This window comes from Hemicordylus capensis, chromosome 2, assembly GCF_027244095.1.
Source record: "Hemicordylus capensis ecotype Gifberg chromosome 2, rHemCap1.1.pri, whole genome shotgun sequence".
NCBI lineage: Eukaryota > Metazoa > Chordata > Lepidosauria > Squamata > Cordylidae > Hemicordylus > Hemicordylus capensis.
In genome coordinates, this window is record NC_069658.1 from 363,840,744 (window position 1) to 363,858,981 (window position 18,238).

Consider the following 18,238-nt stretch of genomic DNA (forward strand, 5'->3'; position numbering starts at 1 on the left):
ATGGATCATTCTTTTGCCATGGGGAATCTTGACATGTGGACTACCAAAGATAGTCAGCAGTGGGTTTGGTAGAGGCACCATGCTGCTTGCAGGGATGGAATGTGCATACCCAAGGAAGCAACTGGGCCTTACTCAGGCACTCTCTTATAGTAGAGAGTTGAAGTTAGGGCTGCTCAACTTCGACCCTCCTGTAGATATTGGCCTACAATTCCCATAATTCATGGCTACTGGCCACTGTAGCTGGGGATTATAGGAGTAGTAGTTCATAAACAGCTGGGAGGCCTAAATTGAGCAGTCCTGGTTTAAGTCCAAGGATTTTGAACTTCTGCAGATGAGAAATGTTGAGAGGAGAGCAGGATGGCACCAGGGAGTTGAATATGCAATTGGGAGCAACAGTAGCAAATGTAGGACAGCCATTTCATAGCCAAGCATCTCAAAAGGTTATGCTACTGGAACAAACTGGATTATTCATAGTTTAAATTCTTTTAAAATGCAGCCCAATATCCCTGTTCATTCTATACCTGTAGCTTCATTCAATCAGACACTCTTGTGGGAGATCCTTTCTAAGGATCTCTCACAATGACTGGAAGAAATAATGTGTGTAACCCAAAGACATCCAGCAGGAGGATCAGCATTCGGGGGGAGGGGGGAGAAGCTGGAGGGAAACATTCAAAATACACCTTATAAAGTTGCAAGAAGCAGCTTTTAAAATGTTTTGATCAGGAAGAACACTCTACTATGTATATACATTGCTACTTTTCATCTGAATGCTCTTAAAACTTCTCAGAATAAAAATGTTAGAAGATATGGCATAGTCACCCACAATGCTAAATGCATATTTTGTTTGCATTTCCTGGGTGTGTAACATGGGCTAGACAGAACATACAGCCAATTTAAACGTGGTTCTTTTTCCATTTCTTTCTCATATTAACAGCATTCACACATACAGAGAAATAGCACAAGAGAGGGTCAAAAGTATTTTAGTGTGTGGGGAATAAAATGCCCTTATGCAAGGCGGCTGGGGGGAGCCTGGCGGGGGGAGGAACTAAGAGGGCTTGAGACTTAAACAGCTTGCAAGCAGGAGTAAGATAGAGGCATTCTCCATTTCAAAACCACCCAAGTGCTAGCATGTAATAAAACAAACAGCAATATGCATAGCTGTTTCTATACCAGGAGTGATACAACACATAACAAGAACCTGAACAGGAGTAGGCAAGATGCTACCTGTTCTTCTCCCTACATCCTCTGAGTCATGTTTATGTAGCTCTTAAGTACTTACAAGCTCAGAATGTCAATTAATTTTAAAAAAAGATATCCAGTCCTTACAGCTTTGAAATAGAATAGTTAAACCAACTAAAGGCCTGATAGGCCATCTCTGGGGAATAACTTGTGTATCACATACACACACCCCAAACAAGTTCCCAAGATTTTCCAAGATCCCTTGCCAATCCTACTGCTGAGATATTTCATCCCCAAAGAGTCCCAAACTACCAACTCCTATCCAAGCATTCCAACTTCCATTAAAAAATATTTTCTGACATAATTACGCACACTTGCTTTCTTTAGATGATAGCTTATTCAGATGACTCAACAAACCATGGTTTGTTGGATTGCAAATGTGACCCAAAGTTTGCTGAGCCTAAGTCTGCCAACATTCTATTGTCCGAATAAGGGACAAATGTTGGGGGAGGGGGGTGTCTCAGGGGACCCTCTGTACAAACCAAGTGCAATGCAGAGCATTTTTAGAAAATAATTTTTACACCACACACCTTAACCATCCACACATACTAAGTGCAGCACAGAGCAGTTCCAAGGAAATAACTGCACAGTCCCTGATAGATCCATCCCGATTGTACTATTCCAAAGGAGGCCAGTATATACCTATGGCTCTCCAAGTTTTTCGAGCAAAGATTGCAGCTCAATTACTTTATGGCGTCTCACTTTGGATTCAGGGAGTAACATCTTGTTTCTAGGGGAAATAGGACCTGCTCTCCTCTATTTTTTGGTATCATGCCCCCTTCGGGAAATAAGAGGTGCTAAATATTTAGCTTCCCTACACTTTTTAAAGTTTAGGATAGCTTTCACTAGGGGCCGTATGAATGTGCTGCCTTCAGTCCTTTTGGAAAAAAGATTTAATAAGGGATCATCAGATTTTGGCCTATGCCCTTGTGGTGCAGGCCTCCCTGAAACAGTTTCTCATGTGCTGTTATATTGCTCCCTATATTCTGATACTAGGAAAGAACTCATATTCCCTCTGATAGAGCAATTCCCAGGAAGAGCTGACTCCTTTTATTTGAATTTTTGTCTTGAGGATCAAGGTAATGAGGTTACTAAGGTGGTGGCGAAATTCTTTTATGTTGCTATTAGACTAAGATCCTGTTTAAGATCTAATTCTTAGGAGCTAGTGTTTTGTCCTGATAATTATGTATTATATTACTGCTGGCATATTTTGCTTTTAATCTTGTTTTAATCTTTGTATGTTCTCTGTATGGCCTATGGCTGTAATAAATTGATTGATTGATCCATCCACCTTCTGGATCAAATCACCACAAACCCACAGGTGCATTTGTAAGGAGTCCCATAGTTTCACACAGTGTTCTTGATTCACAAACCTGCCTGGAATTGGGGATAAAAATGGGGTGTGTTACCCTTTTTTATTAAAACAAAGGGCAGATTCCTCCACATGGGGGTGAAATGATGGTCCAGGGTGGGGCAGGGGGCAGGTTTCAGTTCCATAAGTTCTGGTAATTTTCTGGCTTGAAACAAACCACACTCCAGTCTCTTATTACAAATTAAAGATGGACGATGAAACAAGCAGTTATGAACTTCACATACAGCTCTTACTGTATTTACAAAGAAAATCTCATAAGGAGACTCTAAAGTTTCTAGTCAGCAGCTTCTCAGGAATCTAAGAAAAAGCCAACATCTTCTCACTGCCAGGCAAAATCTTGCACTCTAAACAGACTTGTACCATCCTGGAGTGGCTACTTTGACCTGAAAGAGTAATCTTACCCATAGCTTGCTGTCGTAATAAAAGGATCCTAGCAGCTTTACAATGTGAGGGTGATCACAGGTTGCCAGGATCTCAATCTCCACCATGTAATCCTCCAGTTCATCTTCATTCTTGGTCTCAATGACTTTGGCAGCAGCTAAGGCACCAGTCTCCCGGTTTTTAGCCTGTAACATAAAAGCAGAGTAAATACACTCTGAGTATACACTCTGAGTAAATACACTCAAGCATCACCAGTGACAGTCTAGAGAGCCGGTGGCTGCATAAATGCATATGGAGTGCTGTTTCCTTACAGCTAGTAGTCCTATTTGCGTCACAGAGGCTTATAGTTGTGCATCAAGTAAACGATTCAACGCCACCATGGTGAATCAATGGCATTATAACTATGTCAGGGATAGCAGCAAGTGTTGATCAAATCAGATGGCAACTGAGGTCCCATGGCTGATCCCCGAGGCCCCAGGGCCCATACTGGGGTGTTGGGGAAGGCAGCACCACCATAAATATTCCCAACTGCAACTTTCTCCCACCCACCTCCCCATGGGAACATTCTCAACGATGAGGAGCAAGCGGGAGAAGGCGGCAGTGGTGGTGCAAGAAACTGCTTCCTTCTGCCCTCTTCTCAGCAAAAGGGACTTCCTACCAGAGCACCTACAATAATGTAGGGGAATTTGGGAGGAAGGTCCATTTACTGATAGTGACTTCTCCCCTGCAGTGGGATGGGGAAAATGCGGTAGCAGCAGCTCCTCTTCCCACCCTTGCGGGCAAAGAGCTCCCCACCCAACCAATTCATCAAGATGAAACATGGAAGCAGCTGCCCATCGCCTCTGCCACATCCCCTTCCCTCTAAGTTTGGGGACTGAGGGAGAGGCACAGCGCCCTAACATCATCATCTGTGTTAGCCACCCCATAACAAATTGTTCTCTGAGCAACTCGCAACAAACAATAGAATAAAACATATAATTAACACTTAAAAACAAAACACAAAGTTATAACAGAACACAAGACACAACACAATAGCATTTTAAAAACCTATTTTTAAAGGCCTGAGTAAACAGAAAGGTCTTCACCAGGCATCTAGAAGAACAAAATGATGATACCAGGTGAGCCTCACTGGGGAGGCTATTCCACAAACTGGACACCATAGGGTCCCACTGGAGAGCTGTGCCCCAGCAACTTAGCAGTACACCTGGCTACTGTCAAACTGCAATTATGAATATGGACTTTAATGAAGCCAAGCAGGCATCTACAAGTCCACTTGACAGCCCATCATTAGCAAGTGCCCTCAGCCCTCTGGTGAGCAGGACATCCAGCACCACACAGATTTCTTCCCCAGAGGTCTCATTTCCACTGCCATTTTTGAGAAACAGGAATCCCTTCAGAGCAGTAGGAGGTGGCTCCCACAACAACTTTCTTTACAATCAAAGATCAGCTACAAAACTTGACGATTTTACCAGAGAGAAAGGGAGATTCAAAAGCAACTGTTTCATGACCGATTCATCTGTTGTTGCATTCTCACCACTGCGACACAAAACGGAGCTACCACAAAAGGCTATAAATTGGTTTGAATCAGAGAGAAGAAACATGGCATAAAACCCATCCAAGTTAGCTGGATATTTCAACAATAGGGGAGTAATACATGAGCATCCTTATTAAAAAGGGCAGTATAATAAAACATGCTGAATCGTTTCAATCTCCCTCAACCCACACGGGCAGATTCGATCAGCAAATTGAATTTTAGAGTATCTACCCTGCAGCAAGGCAGAAGGAAGAACATTATACGCAGCACCAAAAAAATTCTTTCTGCAACCTGGGAAAAGTGAGTGTTCTATCATTCACAGGTTCCAAAGATAAATTTACAGCCCAAACCTTCATATTATGCGATATTCTATTCACTTCGTTTTGATATTCCATATTATTCAACCTTTTGATAAATACCTGTTTGGCCTGGTTGTAACCTAGAGAAAATGGGCAGAGAGAGATGGGTCTGAGATATGCGCGTAGACTGCACGGTGACTTCCTGCCTGGTGCAAAGGTTGCCGACATTACACTGCATCTAGGTAGACTGTTAGGTAGTGCTAAGGAGGAGTTAGCTGTCGTGGTGCACGTTGGCTCAATGATGTTGGGAAATGCAGTCAGGAGGTCCTGGTAGCCAAATTTAGGCTGCTAGGCAGCATACTGAAGTCCAGGATCCCCAGGGTAGTGTTCTCTGAAGTGCTACCTGTTCCATGCGCAGGGTCAGTGAGACAGGCAGAGCTGAGGGGTCTCAATGTGTGGGTGAGATGGTGGTGCAAGGAGGAGGGGTTTAGATTTGTTAGGCATTGGTATACATTTCAGGGCAAGCAAAGCCTGTACAAAAGGGACATGATAACGCCCTTATACAAATCTATGGTGCGGCCACATTTGAAGTACTGCATAAAGTTGTGGTCACTGTACCTTAAGAAGGATACTGCAGAACTGGAAAAGGTGCAGAAGAGGGCAACCAAGATGATCAGGGGTCTGCAGCACCTTCCTTATGAGGAAGGTCTACAGCATCTAGGGCTCTTTAGTTTGGAAGAGAGGCAACTAAGGGGAGACATGATTGAGGTGTATAAAATTATGCATGGAGTTGAGAGGGTGGACAGAGAACTTTTTCTCCCTATTTCACAACACTAGAACGAGGGGTCATCCTATGAAACAGAAGCCTGGGAATTTTAGGATCAACAAAAGGAAGTACTTTTTCACACAGCATATAATTAATCTATGGAATTCTTTGCCATGGGATGTAGATGGCCACTAGTTTGGATGGCTTTAAAAGGAGCTTAGACGAATTCATGGAGGACACATCGATCAATGGCTACTACTCTGGTGGCTATAGGCAGCAGGCCAGCCTCAGAGGCACAATACCAGTTGCAGGGAAACAACATCAAGAGAGAGGGCATGCCTTCACCTCTTCCCTACGGGCTTCTCAGAGGCAACTGATAAGCCACTGTGTGAAACAGGATGCTGGACTAGATGCGCGTTGGGCCTGATCCAGCAGGACTATTCTTAAAGAAATGAGAAATTCTATCAAGAGCTCATAGGAAGATAAATACTTGCAATTTTGGTCTTTCAGCTAGACAAATGCTCATCTATCAAAACAATTTTTGAAAGTTTTTTTTAACACCCAGATGTTCTTGACTACAACTCCCATAATCCCCAAGCAAAAGTCATAGCAGCTGGGCATTCTGGGAGTTGTATTATTATTATTTTTTATTATTTACATTTTATATCCCACTCTACCTCCAAGGACCCCAGAGCGGTGTACTACATACTTAGGTTTCTCCTCACAACAACCCTGTGAAGTAGGTTAGGCTGAGAGAGAAGTGACTGGCCCAGAGTCACCCAGCTAGTGTCAAGGCTGAATGGGGATCTGTACTCGGGTCTCCCCGGTCCTAGTCCAGCACTCTAACCATTACACCACGCTGGCTCGTTGTAGTCAACAATGTCTGAGAATCCCTGTTATAGGAAACACAGGTAGGGTAGTGTCTATATACAACTTCTGGAGAAGGAGGAGTAAACACCTATCAATAGAAGAATTAATAAGTTTCCCCCAAGAATCTCTCTCGACATTGAATCAAAAGCAAATTTAAAAACAAGGAAAGCCATATATACAGCAGAATTAGGTTTACAAATATATTTATCTACAGGTGAAACTCAGAAAATTAGAATATCGTGCAAAAGTCCATTAATTTCAGTAATGCAAATTAAAAGGTGAAACTGATATATGAGACAGACGCATTACATGCAAAGCGAGATAAGTCAAGCCTTAATTTGTTATAATTGTGATGATCATGGCGTACAGTTCATGAAAACCCCAAATCTACAATCTCAGAAAATTAGAATATTACATGGAACCAAGAAGACAAGGATTGAAGAATACAACAATATCGGACCTCTGAAAAGTATAAGCATGCATATGTATTCAGTACTTGGTTTGGGCCCCTTTTGCAGCAATTACTGCCTCAATGCGGCGTGGCATGGATGCTATCAGCCTGTGGCACTGATGAGGTATTATGGAAGACCAGGATGCTTCATTAGCGGCCTTCAGCTCTTCTGCATTGTTTGGTCTCATGCCTCTCATCCTTCTCTTGGCAATGCCCCATAGATTCTCTATGGGGTCAGGTCAGGCGAGTTTGCTGGCCAGTCAAGCACAGTACACTGTATACTTTTCAGAGGTCCGATATTGTTCTATTCTTCAATCCTTGTCTTCTTGGTTCCATGTAATATTCTAATTTTCTGAGATTGTGGATTTGGGGTTTTCATGAGCTGTACGCCATGATCATCACAATTATAACAAATTAAGGCTTGACTTATCTCGCTTTGCATGTAATGTGTCTGTCTCATATATCAGTTTCACCTTTTAATTTGCATTACTGAAATTAATGGACTTTTGCACGATATTCTAATTTTCCGAGTTTCACCTGTACTAGATGATATAAAACTAAAATGTGATCAGTTGTTAAACTCCCAAATCTGAATCCATCTTGTTCTTCCCCAAGTATACCTTCAAGCTCCAACCAATTTTTGAGTTTTTGATTCAGATGTCTTGTATATAGCTTACTCACTTCACTCAAACTAACGGGGTGATAATTAGTCAGATCACTCTTATTGCCCCTTTTATGTATTGAGACCACTGTTGTTACACCCCAATCCTTAGAATGTGTGCTGTTCAGTCAATGAGTGTGAAGAAGGATGTAAGCAGAGGAGCCCACCAATCTGGGTTCGCTTTAATTAGCTCAGGGAGGACAAAGTCACTACCCGGAGCCTTCCCCACCTTCATTGTCTAAATCAGTAGTAGTACTTTATTACGGCCAGTGGCCACTCAATACAACATAAACACACACACACAACACTACACGACACTTCAGAAACATCAAAAGAAACTGCAATAAAAACAGTACAGTAAAAATATCTCAAATTGGTCTTAAAAGAGCGCTACGGGCCTTGGCAGATTTTTGCACAACCCAGGAGCTAGCCATAAATTATGACAAAACCAAAATTATGGTTTTCTCAAACAGACCTTGTCTCAATCAAATTAACCACTTCAGTTAGAGTTACTTCAGGCCAGCGAGGTAATAAATCTATATCTAAACTGTTCAATTTCCACTCTGGCTTAGAGTCTGCATATAATGTTCTAAAACTCATTGGAGATTTACCAAGACCTCTTGCAGCAATTCGCCAAAAAAAAGAAGAGCCTTTTCTTAATTTCCAAGATTTCTTAATGAACTCTCTTTTTCTCCTTAAGGAGGGTCTTATTTTTTTTAAGATCCAATAACTCCTGAGAAGACAGAGTTGGAAGACTCCCACTGTTTCTTACCACCTCCATCTCCCAGCACAAAGGACAAAAGACCTGCTTCTCTCCTAAGACCTCTGCCTGTGCTCCAGAAAAGGATCTAAGGGAAGAGAAAGCATTAGTGGCATGCATAAACAGCAGCTGGCTAGTAAGCTGAGCTGAAATTTGTGAATCCCTGAAGCCAAGGTTAAGAATTAGGAGTGACAGATATTTCTAACCCATCTCCATCTCAAAATACACAATGTAGCAGGCAAAGGAAAGGGGAACACACACTGTGCTTCTCACAGATTGAAAACAAGGAATCGCGAGGCATAAGCCACAGTTTCATAGTGATAATCACCAGAAAACTGTTTCTGAAGATAACCATCTCTGAACTGCTACCTTATTGTACATTGGCCAGTTTTATTTGCCCATCTGTAAGCTCTTCTTACATTATGCAGACACAGCCAGAGGCAAAAGAGCAACTATGGATAGGTGTCTCAAGATTCATCTGTGTTAATCCTTTGGGAAAAGGCACTGGACTTAGAATGTCTAGCACAAGACTCCACGAGGTGAACAAAAGCGATGTACGTACAGACACACACTCCCCCCATTAAAAAGCAAAGGCCTTATTAGGTAACCTTGACCCGTCTATGTAAATACAGAGCAATACCATTTACTCTAGATCGTTATCTAGGACACTGTAACTATCTGGATCTGGCATACAGCTTCACTTTTCTATCAGAGGCACGCAACAGTACATTCCAGGCAGGATCTTGCACAACACACAGGCGTACATGGTCCTTCTGGAGAAATACTGAGGGCCTGGAGGGGTCAGTTTAATCTACATTATTGTTTTATCTTTTTAGAACTTTGTTTGGAAAGCCTGCAAGGATAATTTATAAAGGGATTTGTTCCCAACATAAACACTCAAGGTGTGCTTGAATGAAGCACATGTTATTAATAGACACACAGCTGCTATCACAACTGAAGAGCCAGCTGAAGAGCCGGTATAGTCCAGTGGACAGCAATTTGGAGATGGATGGGTGTGTGTGTGCTTGCACCACCCAGTTCCTTTCTGGTAGAAGGACAAGTATCCTTTTCTTGTCCCTCCTGATCTGCTCTTAATGTTCTTAAGCTGCTTTTTGATGAAATGCAGTCTACACCAGCAAAGAGCAGGACAAGAAGTACTTTCAGGTACTGTCCAGCCTGACACATGGAGCTTGAAACAGGAGACTGGAGAACTGCTCAGTTAGCTGATTCTCTGTTGGGAAGGCCTGCAGCCTCTTACTGGAATCCCCCCACCCCTCTCACACACACAGAGAGCTGCTGGCTGGGAAAGGATCAAGTCTGCAACCAGCAAACTAGGTTTCTCCCATTCCCCCAGCAGCTCTACTTGTCAGTAAGCACTCCAGCTGTGCTGCTGTGTGAAACTATAGCCTTTTCCAACCAACTGATCTACTCAGTAAGAAGCAGGAAAGGCTCCTTGTGACATTTACTTAGGTATCCTACAACATATCTTCAGGAAATATGTGTCTGTTTAATGACAGTTTCCAGCAACAGCATATATAGGAGTGGTAATCAGTGACTACTGTAAGAATGGGGTGCAAAGCCTACCAGCTTTTCTTTGTTTATATCTCAAGATAAGAGTTGCTGTGAAAAACAGAACATGTGGTTCAATCTTGGAGGCTATCTGCAACTCACATTTGTAAATCAGCCCCCTCTGCTATTGCAAAGCACCACAGGAGGAAGGAGGCACAATGTGTAGCTGACAAGCAAGGAATGGGGGAATTTCCAGAAGTACTCCTTGTAGCACCATCCAGACACTGCTTTTCTACCTTGAGCTGAAGGCAGAATTGCACCACTGTTTCTACACAAATGTGTTTGTGTGCACTTTTGTGCTATTAGGTTCTACCTACAGTCCCTAACATAAGGTTGTATGTCAACCACCCCCTTTTTACCCACTTCCGCAAGCAAGAGAGTCCCCCCACTCCCCACCCCCATGTCAGCATCTTGACCTGCAGCCATTTTGGTGCTTTTACCCTTAACCAAATAAGGCTATTATTGGTATTGGCAGCAAAGTATTAGCATCAAGTCGATACAGTATAAATTCAGGTGGTGTTTTTTGTTTTTTAAAGGAACAATGGTACAGATTCCTCCCACAAAAATCTTGAATGGCAGCAGTCTAAAAGGAAAGGATGTGGTTATGCTCAGGTATGGAAGTGCAGTGGTATGAGGATGGGGTTCAGCCCCCGCCCTATAATCACTGAACTTATTAAAACTACCACTATCCAAAAATAAGGAAGCGTAGCACTACCAACAGTTCACACATGAAGTCACTGCATAGATACATACTTTAAAAATTGGGTTTTCCATGTAAATAAATGAAATGAGTTAAGCAAGGGAAAATATAGGTGGAAGACAACATCCCATAAAGAATGGACAGATTATGACAATTCCATGGCAACCCCCACCCCTGTAAAGAAGGCGCGAACAAGTTAACAATTTCAGACTAAATACCCTGTCTGGCAGTGCCCCAAGGAGTCCTCCCCCATACACTCTTTCCCCCCCAGAAACTCTTCCTTCCCAGCTGCTTCTCAATCATCCCTACAGCCACCAGACTCATATTTGCAATAGACCTCAAGTTCAACTCTCAGGAGATATTCTCACAATAGGGAAAAATCGGGCTAGGAAAGCCTAGCTCGATTTTCCCCGATCGTGAGAACCACCAGGCTCAGCTGCGAGCCCGGTGGTTCCTAGGCAGGTAACCCGCCTAACTATCCCACCCTTAAACCAGGTTTGCGGAGTGAGCGCTCCGCAAAACCAGGCTCCCTGATCGTGAGTAGCCGCAGTGCGGCTCTGCACTGTGGCTACTCGCGACCGACCGAGAGGCAAAAAGCTGCCTCCCGGCTCCGGGGGTCTCCCCAGTATGCCATGCGCGCTCGCGCAGGGCATACTGGGGCTTCCGGGGGCCATGTGGTCCCCAAGATCCCCAGCCCCCGCCGGTTCCGTCTCGGAGCCGGCAACTGTGTGGGCGGCCGATCCGGCTGCCCAGGGCTCCCTTCCCACTCACTGGCCCAAACCAGGTCTCACGGATCGTGAGACCCAGTCCTCAGTCATGCCACGCTTTTACCAGGAAAATCACTACAGTTGGGGAATGGAGACTAAAATTAGAACACCAGAGTATCAACAACTCATCCTACATGTCTATAACAATGCATGCAAGAAAGAAATGTATCATATTTTACACTATTTTTCAGTTATCTAATTTAGAATGTAGTACATTAAGGTACTGAGTAATGAAACCAAAATTCTATAACCACTACTCAGTAAGGAAGAAAAAGGAGTAGAAAGCAAAACATGTGTAAAGCCAGTTTAAGACAGGCAATAATTTCTGCCTCATTGAATATGCTAACATCTCTCAGAATTATTTTATTATTATTTTTACATTTATATCCCGCTTTTCCTCCAAGGAGCCCAGAGTGGTGTACTACACACTTGAGTTTCTCTTTCACAACCATCCTGTGAAGTAGGTTAGGCTGAGAGAGAAGTGACTGGCCCAGAGTCACCCAGCATGTCTCATGGCCGAATGGGAATTTGAACTCGGGTCTCCCCAATCCTAGTCCAGCACTCTAACCACTACACCACACTAGCTCTTAAACAAATTAACAAAACAAACAATTAAACAAAACCAAGCGTTTCCCTCACAATATCTTAATACATTTTCTGGAACAAAGACAAAAATAGAATGTTAGACACTAAAGGTTTATAACACCTAGTAGATTAACAAACATCTGTCAGAAAGTCTTACCTCAGGACAAAATCTATTGCTTCTAATTTATTCTCATCTTGTGCTTTCAAAAGAGCACAAATCCAATTCTGTCAGGTTTTATAAGGCTCCAATTTACTCCCGCCACCCAAGTATTAGAATGATGGTACTCTGTGGTTGCCAGGAGTCAACACTGACTCGGCGGCACAACTTTACCTTTACCTGAGACTATGTATGTGCAGAGATGGAAAGTCTCCATCCTTAGCTTCAACTCACAAATGCCCATATTCAGACATTTTATAGGGCAAACAGTGCTTTAGAGACTACATACTACATTTCAACTTTCCATCTGTTGATGGAAAAGCTCCCTTACCAATTAGTGCTAAGGAAGCAATGCTTATGTGTCTACATCGAACTGATATCCCCACAGTTCAATGTGGCTTGGCTTTTTTTTTTTTTTTTTTGCTGGCTTCTGTTATGGAGATAAGTCTCTATGTTCTGAATTTCAAGGAAGAAAATTATATCTTTTTCAGACTTCACCTGAAATCAGAGTGCTTTGGACTATCTGATATCCCCATAAATGAGTGAGATCCAAGCATCAAACACATTCCACAGTTCAGTGACATTTATGTAAGAGTACAGTGGGTGCAAACAGCAGGTGGAGCTTTAAACCCGCTTGTGAGGATGGGGTATTACAAATTAGTTAAGGGAAATGCAGCTGTTACCAAGGCACCACTCCCCTCAATAAAGGTAAAGTGTGCCGTAGGGTAGGTGTTGACTCCTGGTGCTAAATTCTGCCTTTACTGTTATCAACAGAGTTTCACTTGTGAGAAACTGTGAGCCCCTCGCAAGAGCCCAGCCCTTCCTTCCGTGGTTTAAACAGCTTGTTTTTAGAGTAGAGTCACTAGAAAAAGGCTTCCTTTCCAATTAAATTTGTTGGAGGTCATCCACAGCAATTGCAATCTCTTCACTTTCAGATTCAGGAGCGAGAAAGGAAATCTTGTCTTTATGCTGTGGGGCAAGGAGCTTCAGCTGCTTTATAATGGGAGGGCTCCTTTTTCCACTTGGAAAAGCATGAACACCTGGTTTGATTGGATTAACATCTGGAACTGCCCACAAACTAGCAATTGTCAGATCAAGCCGAAATATCAGCACTGTTCAGAAATTACTTGGTAAGTGGCACTCATAGTTACAGTGCCAAAAGTGGGTAGGAAGTGTTGGAAGTTAGGAGTGCGCCAAACCGCTCTGCGATTGAACCAGTCTGTAGCGAACCAGGCCAGTTCAACTGCGGAGTGGACACAGTGAAAGGGGGCTTGAGATTTTCCACCTCTGCTCTGCTCATGCCTAGTCTCAAGCATAATCAATTTAATACCTGGAAGGGGTGTGTGTAGATTGGAGCCTTCATAAAACTTGACAGAACTGGATTTTGCCTTCGTAAAACTTGACAGAATTGGATATGTTTGCAGTTGTCAATGTTGAGAGCACCAGAGACAAACTCTACAGCTCCACAGGCTTGTGGACTGGGGGGGGGGGGATGGTATAGATTGTTTAACCCCTCCCCCACCCAGGAAATGCTTGCAGTCAGGATGCAGAAGGCAGTCTTCCCATCCCATCCAGCATGTCTAGACGATATTGCAGACAAGTGTAGCTTTATAAATACATTTGCAAGACCTGACAGTTTTAGTGAAGGGAGGACCTCCCTTATACAGGAAGGACCTCCTTTACAGTAGCATCCAGTAGATTCAAGCCCCTGGTAGAAGTGTAGATTACAAATCACTTCCACTTAATAGAAAAAACACTTTTTAGTAGAAGCCTCATGGGCATTTAACAAAATCTTATTTAAAACCGTATCCTCAATGTTGTTAGCTTCAGTGTTCAGAGGTTTAAGCGTAATACCAGTCGTCCAGTCCCCTGTCCTGAGAAAGCAAGCCCAGCTGTAGAGGGAGTCGCAGAGTTCTGCATCTTATTTTCATTTGAATGTATAGTTCTGTTGTATATGTTTATGATTTGTCCACACTTGGAGCCTTGGAAAAACAGTTCATACATATCTTTAAAAAACTAAACACCCAATGGACAAAATGGATTAAAGAACTGTGGAACAAACAAAATGACACAAGTTATCGGAGAGGAGCAAGTCCCCCGCCTGCCTCCCAGATCAATGTGTGCAAATGCTCACCAGCAGATCTCTTGGCAATAGGCCTCCAAACCTGCTATTTTCCCCTAGAGGTACGTGTCAGTCAGCTCCTTGATCATTACATCCTCTTCACTACCAGCACAGAGCTTGACAAATTCCTAACAACAGAGAGCCATGACATTTAATTCCAGGCACCTAGACTAGCATATTCAGAGGTAGAGTTATTAGACAGAATCTTTATTGGTCCCAGGCAGCCCTGTTTCTCTTCTGTTACTTGTAAAGGGGATACAGAGCAGCCCATTTACCCTCTCACTCAGTGTCTATCACTAAGCATAGCAATTTTGCCAAGTGTCCATTGTCTGGCTTCTAAACTTTTGATCTCCTAGATCCAAAGAAGTTTGTCAAGGTCTGTACAAGCATGCTCCTTAAATATTAATGCTCCCTTCTCGGCTCTAAGACAAGAAAAGCTACCAGAAATCTCTCACACACTAATTAGACTTCAGTCAACAACACTGAGGCAACTACATTTTGGGCTGCCCTTCTTTCCCTTTCTGCATTATAAACAATGCCAAGAGCTCTTGGTATCAGAACAAAAATCTAAATTCCATAAACACTGAGGGCCAAAGAAGCTTACACCACAACACAGTCAGAAAAAGCAGTCACCACTCCATGCCCAACTTTTCTTCTTATAAAAAAAATTGCTGCAGCAGAGATGATGATGCATTGCATACTTCTAGAGGAAGTTACAAAATCACATTTGCCGGAAGTCAGCATGGAGCCAGGCAACCTTTTGAGCCAGTAACCAGCAGAGCCTTGCTGTTCTTATTTCAGAGGAAATGAAACAATGACTTGGGAAAACAAATCTGTATTTAGAATGCTGTGCTGCCATGAACACTCAGAATCAACATAACACCCTCAGGATCTGCGGGTGGAGGAGGGGAGGGGAGGGGAGACTTCTTCAAGGCCGATATCATGACCTAAAGAGAAGATAGGGCATTAATGAGGGAACTTGCTTGGACTTAAGGAACTAATACTGAATTCCTAGATATGCCACTTAACTCTGAGGTCTTTAGAAAACATCACCACAGGTCCTCTGGAACTTGCTATTCCATGTGCAAGTTCATGATCATCATAACTTCCTACCACACCTAGCATAAACAGAGCACTGGAGCTACGCACACTCTCAGTTAATAGTGCTCATAAATATATCCACCCACATCATTCAGAGGGCCTTTACAAGTGATTTTTTCCCCAGTGCTATAACTTATCAGCCCCAACCTAGTACTATCTTGTCTAATGGGTATTTTCTGGGAATGAACAGACTAGCCCTACGTTTTGTTCAAAACAAATGAACAAGACAGTGCTTCAGCAATAGAGAGGGGGAGAGCATAGCTCTAAAAAAAATGCAAGTAGAACAGTTCACAGAATGATGGCAAATTGCCACAGGGAAATGAGTTGCTGTGTTCCACTGTGCCATTTTTTTAAAAAAAGCTCAATTTAGCAGCACAAGCATTTAAAGAAAAGTAAAGTGTAGAGACACACAAGAAATGGGCATTACTAGTGCTGTCACAGGCACTCTCTATTAGATACCCATGACATCAAAACCAAACCACACCACCCCCAACCAAGGCAAAAATTCTACTATCCAGCTATGCCTTTGAACATTTGAATTTAGTTTGCTTAGAACCAAACTGAAAGCTCAGAAATTCCCAAAACCAAGAGCTGTTAGTTATTGGGCAGTGCCAGGCAAACCAGAGCCATTTTCATGAGATGAAACTGAAATGAATGCTTATGTTTGTTAGGTAACTTAATGTGTTACCTATCAAGAAAGTAGGTAAGAGAGAGTCATTAATTCATTCTTAAGCAACTGTACATGTGAACAAACATAAGAACATCCTATATAATAAAACCCTAAGGTACCTGCATCCGTGTCTCTGGCAGGTGTTCTGCACATGCGTGGTGCGCGCGGACGCAGCAACGGAAACTACGCACACAACTGCGTACGCGCGTAGTTACCGTCTCTGTGTCGTAGGTCCGCATAGCAACCCGTTAAACCTGCAAACAGTTCTACACAACTCTTCTAGCGCCCGTTAATGTAACGGGCTTAATGTCTAGTAAGAACATAAGAACATCCCTGCTGGATCAGGCCCAAGGCCCATCTAGTCCAACCAGGGTGGATTTGATTTAAATCACGATTTAAATCACTAGCAGAGTGGATAAAAATTTAAAAAAAATCCGATTTAAATCAAAAAAATCGGATTTTTAAAATTTAAATCAGATTTTTTAAATTTAAATTGGATTTTTTTAACTTTTATCCACCCTGCTAGTGATTTAAATCGTGATTTAAATCAGTTTGATTTAAATCAAATCCACCCTAAGTCCAACATCCTGTTTCACACAGTGGCACACCAGATGCTGCTGGAAGCCTATTGGCAGGAGCTGAGGGCATGCTCTCTCTCCTGCTGTTGCTCCCCCGCAACTGGCACTCAGAGGCAACCTGCCTTTGAGGCTGGAGGTGGCCTATAGCCCTCCGACTAGTAGCACGTGGCATGTTTGTGATGAGATTTAAGTTAACCATGTTATTTTTTAAATGAGAAATTGATTGTGTGTGTGTGTGTGTGTATATATATATACACACACACACACACACGAGAAACTCAGAAAATTAGAATATTGTGCAAAAGTCCATTAATTTCAGTAATGCAAATTAAAAGGTGAAACTGATATATGAGACAGACGCATTACATGCAAAGCGAGATAAGTCAAGCCTTAATTTGTTATAATTGTGATGATCATGGCGTACAGCTCATGAAAACCCCAAATCCACAATCCCAGAAAATTAGAATATTACATGGAACCAAGAAGACAAGGATTGAAGAATAGAACAATATCGGACCTCTGAAAAGTATAAGCATGCATATGTATTCAGTACTTGGTTTGGGCCCCTTTTGCAGCAATTACTGCCTCAATGCGACGTGGCATGGATGCTATCAGCCTGTGGCACTGATGAGGTGTTATGGAAGACCAGGATGCTTCATTAGCGGCCTTCAGCTCTTCTGCATTGTTTGGTCTCATGTCTCTCATCCTTCTCTTGGCAATGCCCCATAGATTCTCTATGGGGTCAGGTCAGGCGAGTTTGCTGGCCAATCAAGCACAGTACACTGTATACTTTTCGGAGGTCCGATATTGTTCTATTCTACAATCCTTGTCTTCTTGGTTCCATGTAATATTCTAATTTTCTGAGATTGTGGATTTGGGGTTTTCATGAGCTGTACGCCATGATCATCACAATTATAACAAATTAAGGCTTGACTTATCTCGCTTTGCATGTAATGTGTCTGTCTCATATATCAGTTTCACCTTTTAATTTGCATTACTGAAATTAATGGACTTTTGCACGATATTCTAATTTTCTGAGTTTCACCTCTGTGTGTGTGTGTGTGTGTGTGTATATATATATGTGTATGTATGTATATATATATATATATATATAGAGAGAGAGAGAGAGAGAGAGAGAGAGAGAGAGAGAGAGAAATTGGTCAACATCCAGACTAAATGTTCATCTGCGGTTGCCACTAGCTCATCTGGTGGCTACTCAGGAATGGGCCTTTTCCACTGATGCCCTGAGACTTTGAGAGACTTTGGAACATGCTCCCGGCTGAAATAAAAGACTCCCCATCTCTTACAACTTTTAAAAAGGCAGTCAAGACACAAAACAGGTTTTTTGTTCTTAACCCAGTTAGATTAGCAAATTGCTTTAATTGTTGCATTTACAACCTACACGTCTCTGGGACATACCTGATTTTTTCCGAACTTGGAAATTCCCAGCCAAATTTACTGCACAGAGCAAAGGTCTTGAGAACTTAATTCACACTCTCATTTCAATACACTTCAACACAACTTCATCAACCAACAGCTATGACATTAACAACAAGAAGTTAAACAGAACCAGCTTCTGAGCATGCACCAAGACAGCTGCTGGCTTTGAGAGCCTAGCCTGATGAATGCAAACCATGCAGGCACAAAGTTGGCACA

The 18,238-nt window shown here is 42.6% G+C and overlaps 1 protein-coding gene across 3 annotated transcripts in view; it reads right to left on the minus strand.

The window, feature by feature from the left end:
* STK10 (serine/threonine kinase 10) overlaps positions 1 to 18,238 on the minus strand; it is a 112,519-nt gene that overhangs the window by 64,305 nt on the left and 29,976 nt on the right. For all 3 annotated transcript variants that reach the window (XM_053290538.1, XM_053290536.1, XM_053290537.1), the window contains one exon: positions 3,013 to 3,177. In XM_053290538.1, coding sequence (XP_053146513.1) covers positions 3,013 to 3,099 — 87 coding nt within the window. In that variant the 5' untranslated portion in view covers positions 3,100 to 3,177. The remainder of the gene's footprint in view (positions 1 to 3,012; positions 3,178 to 18,238) is intronic.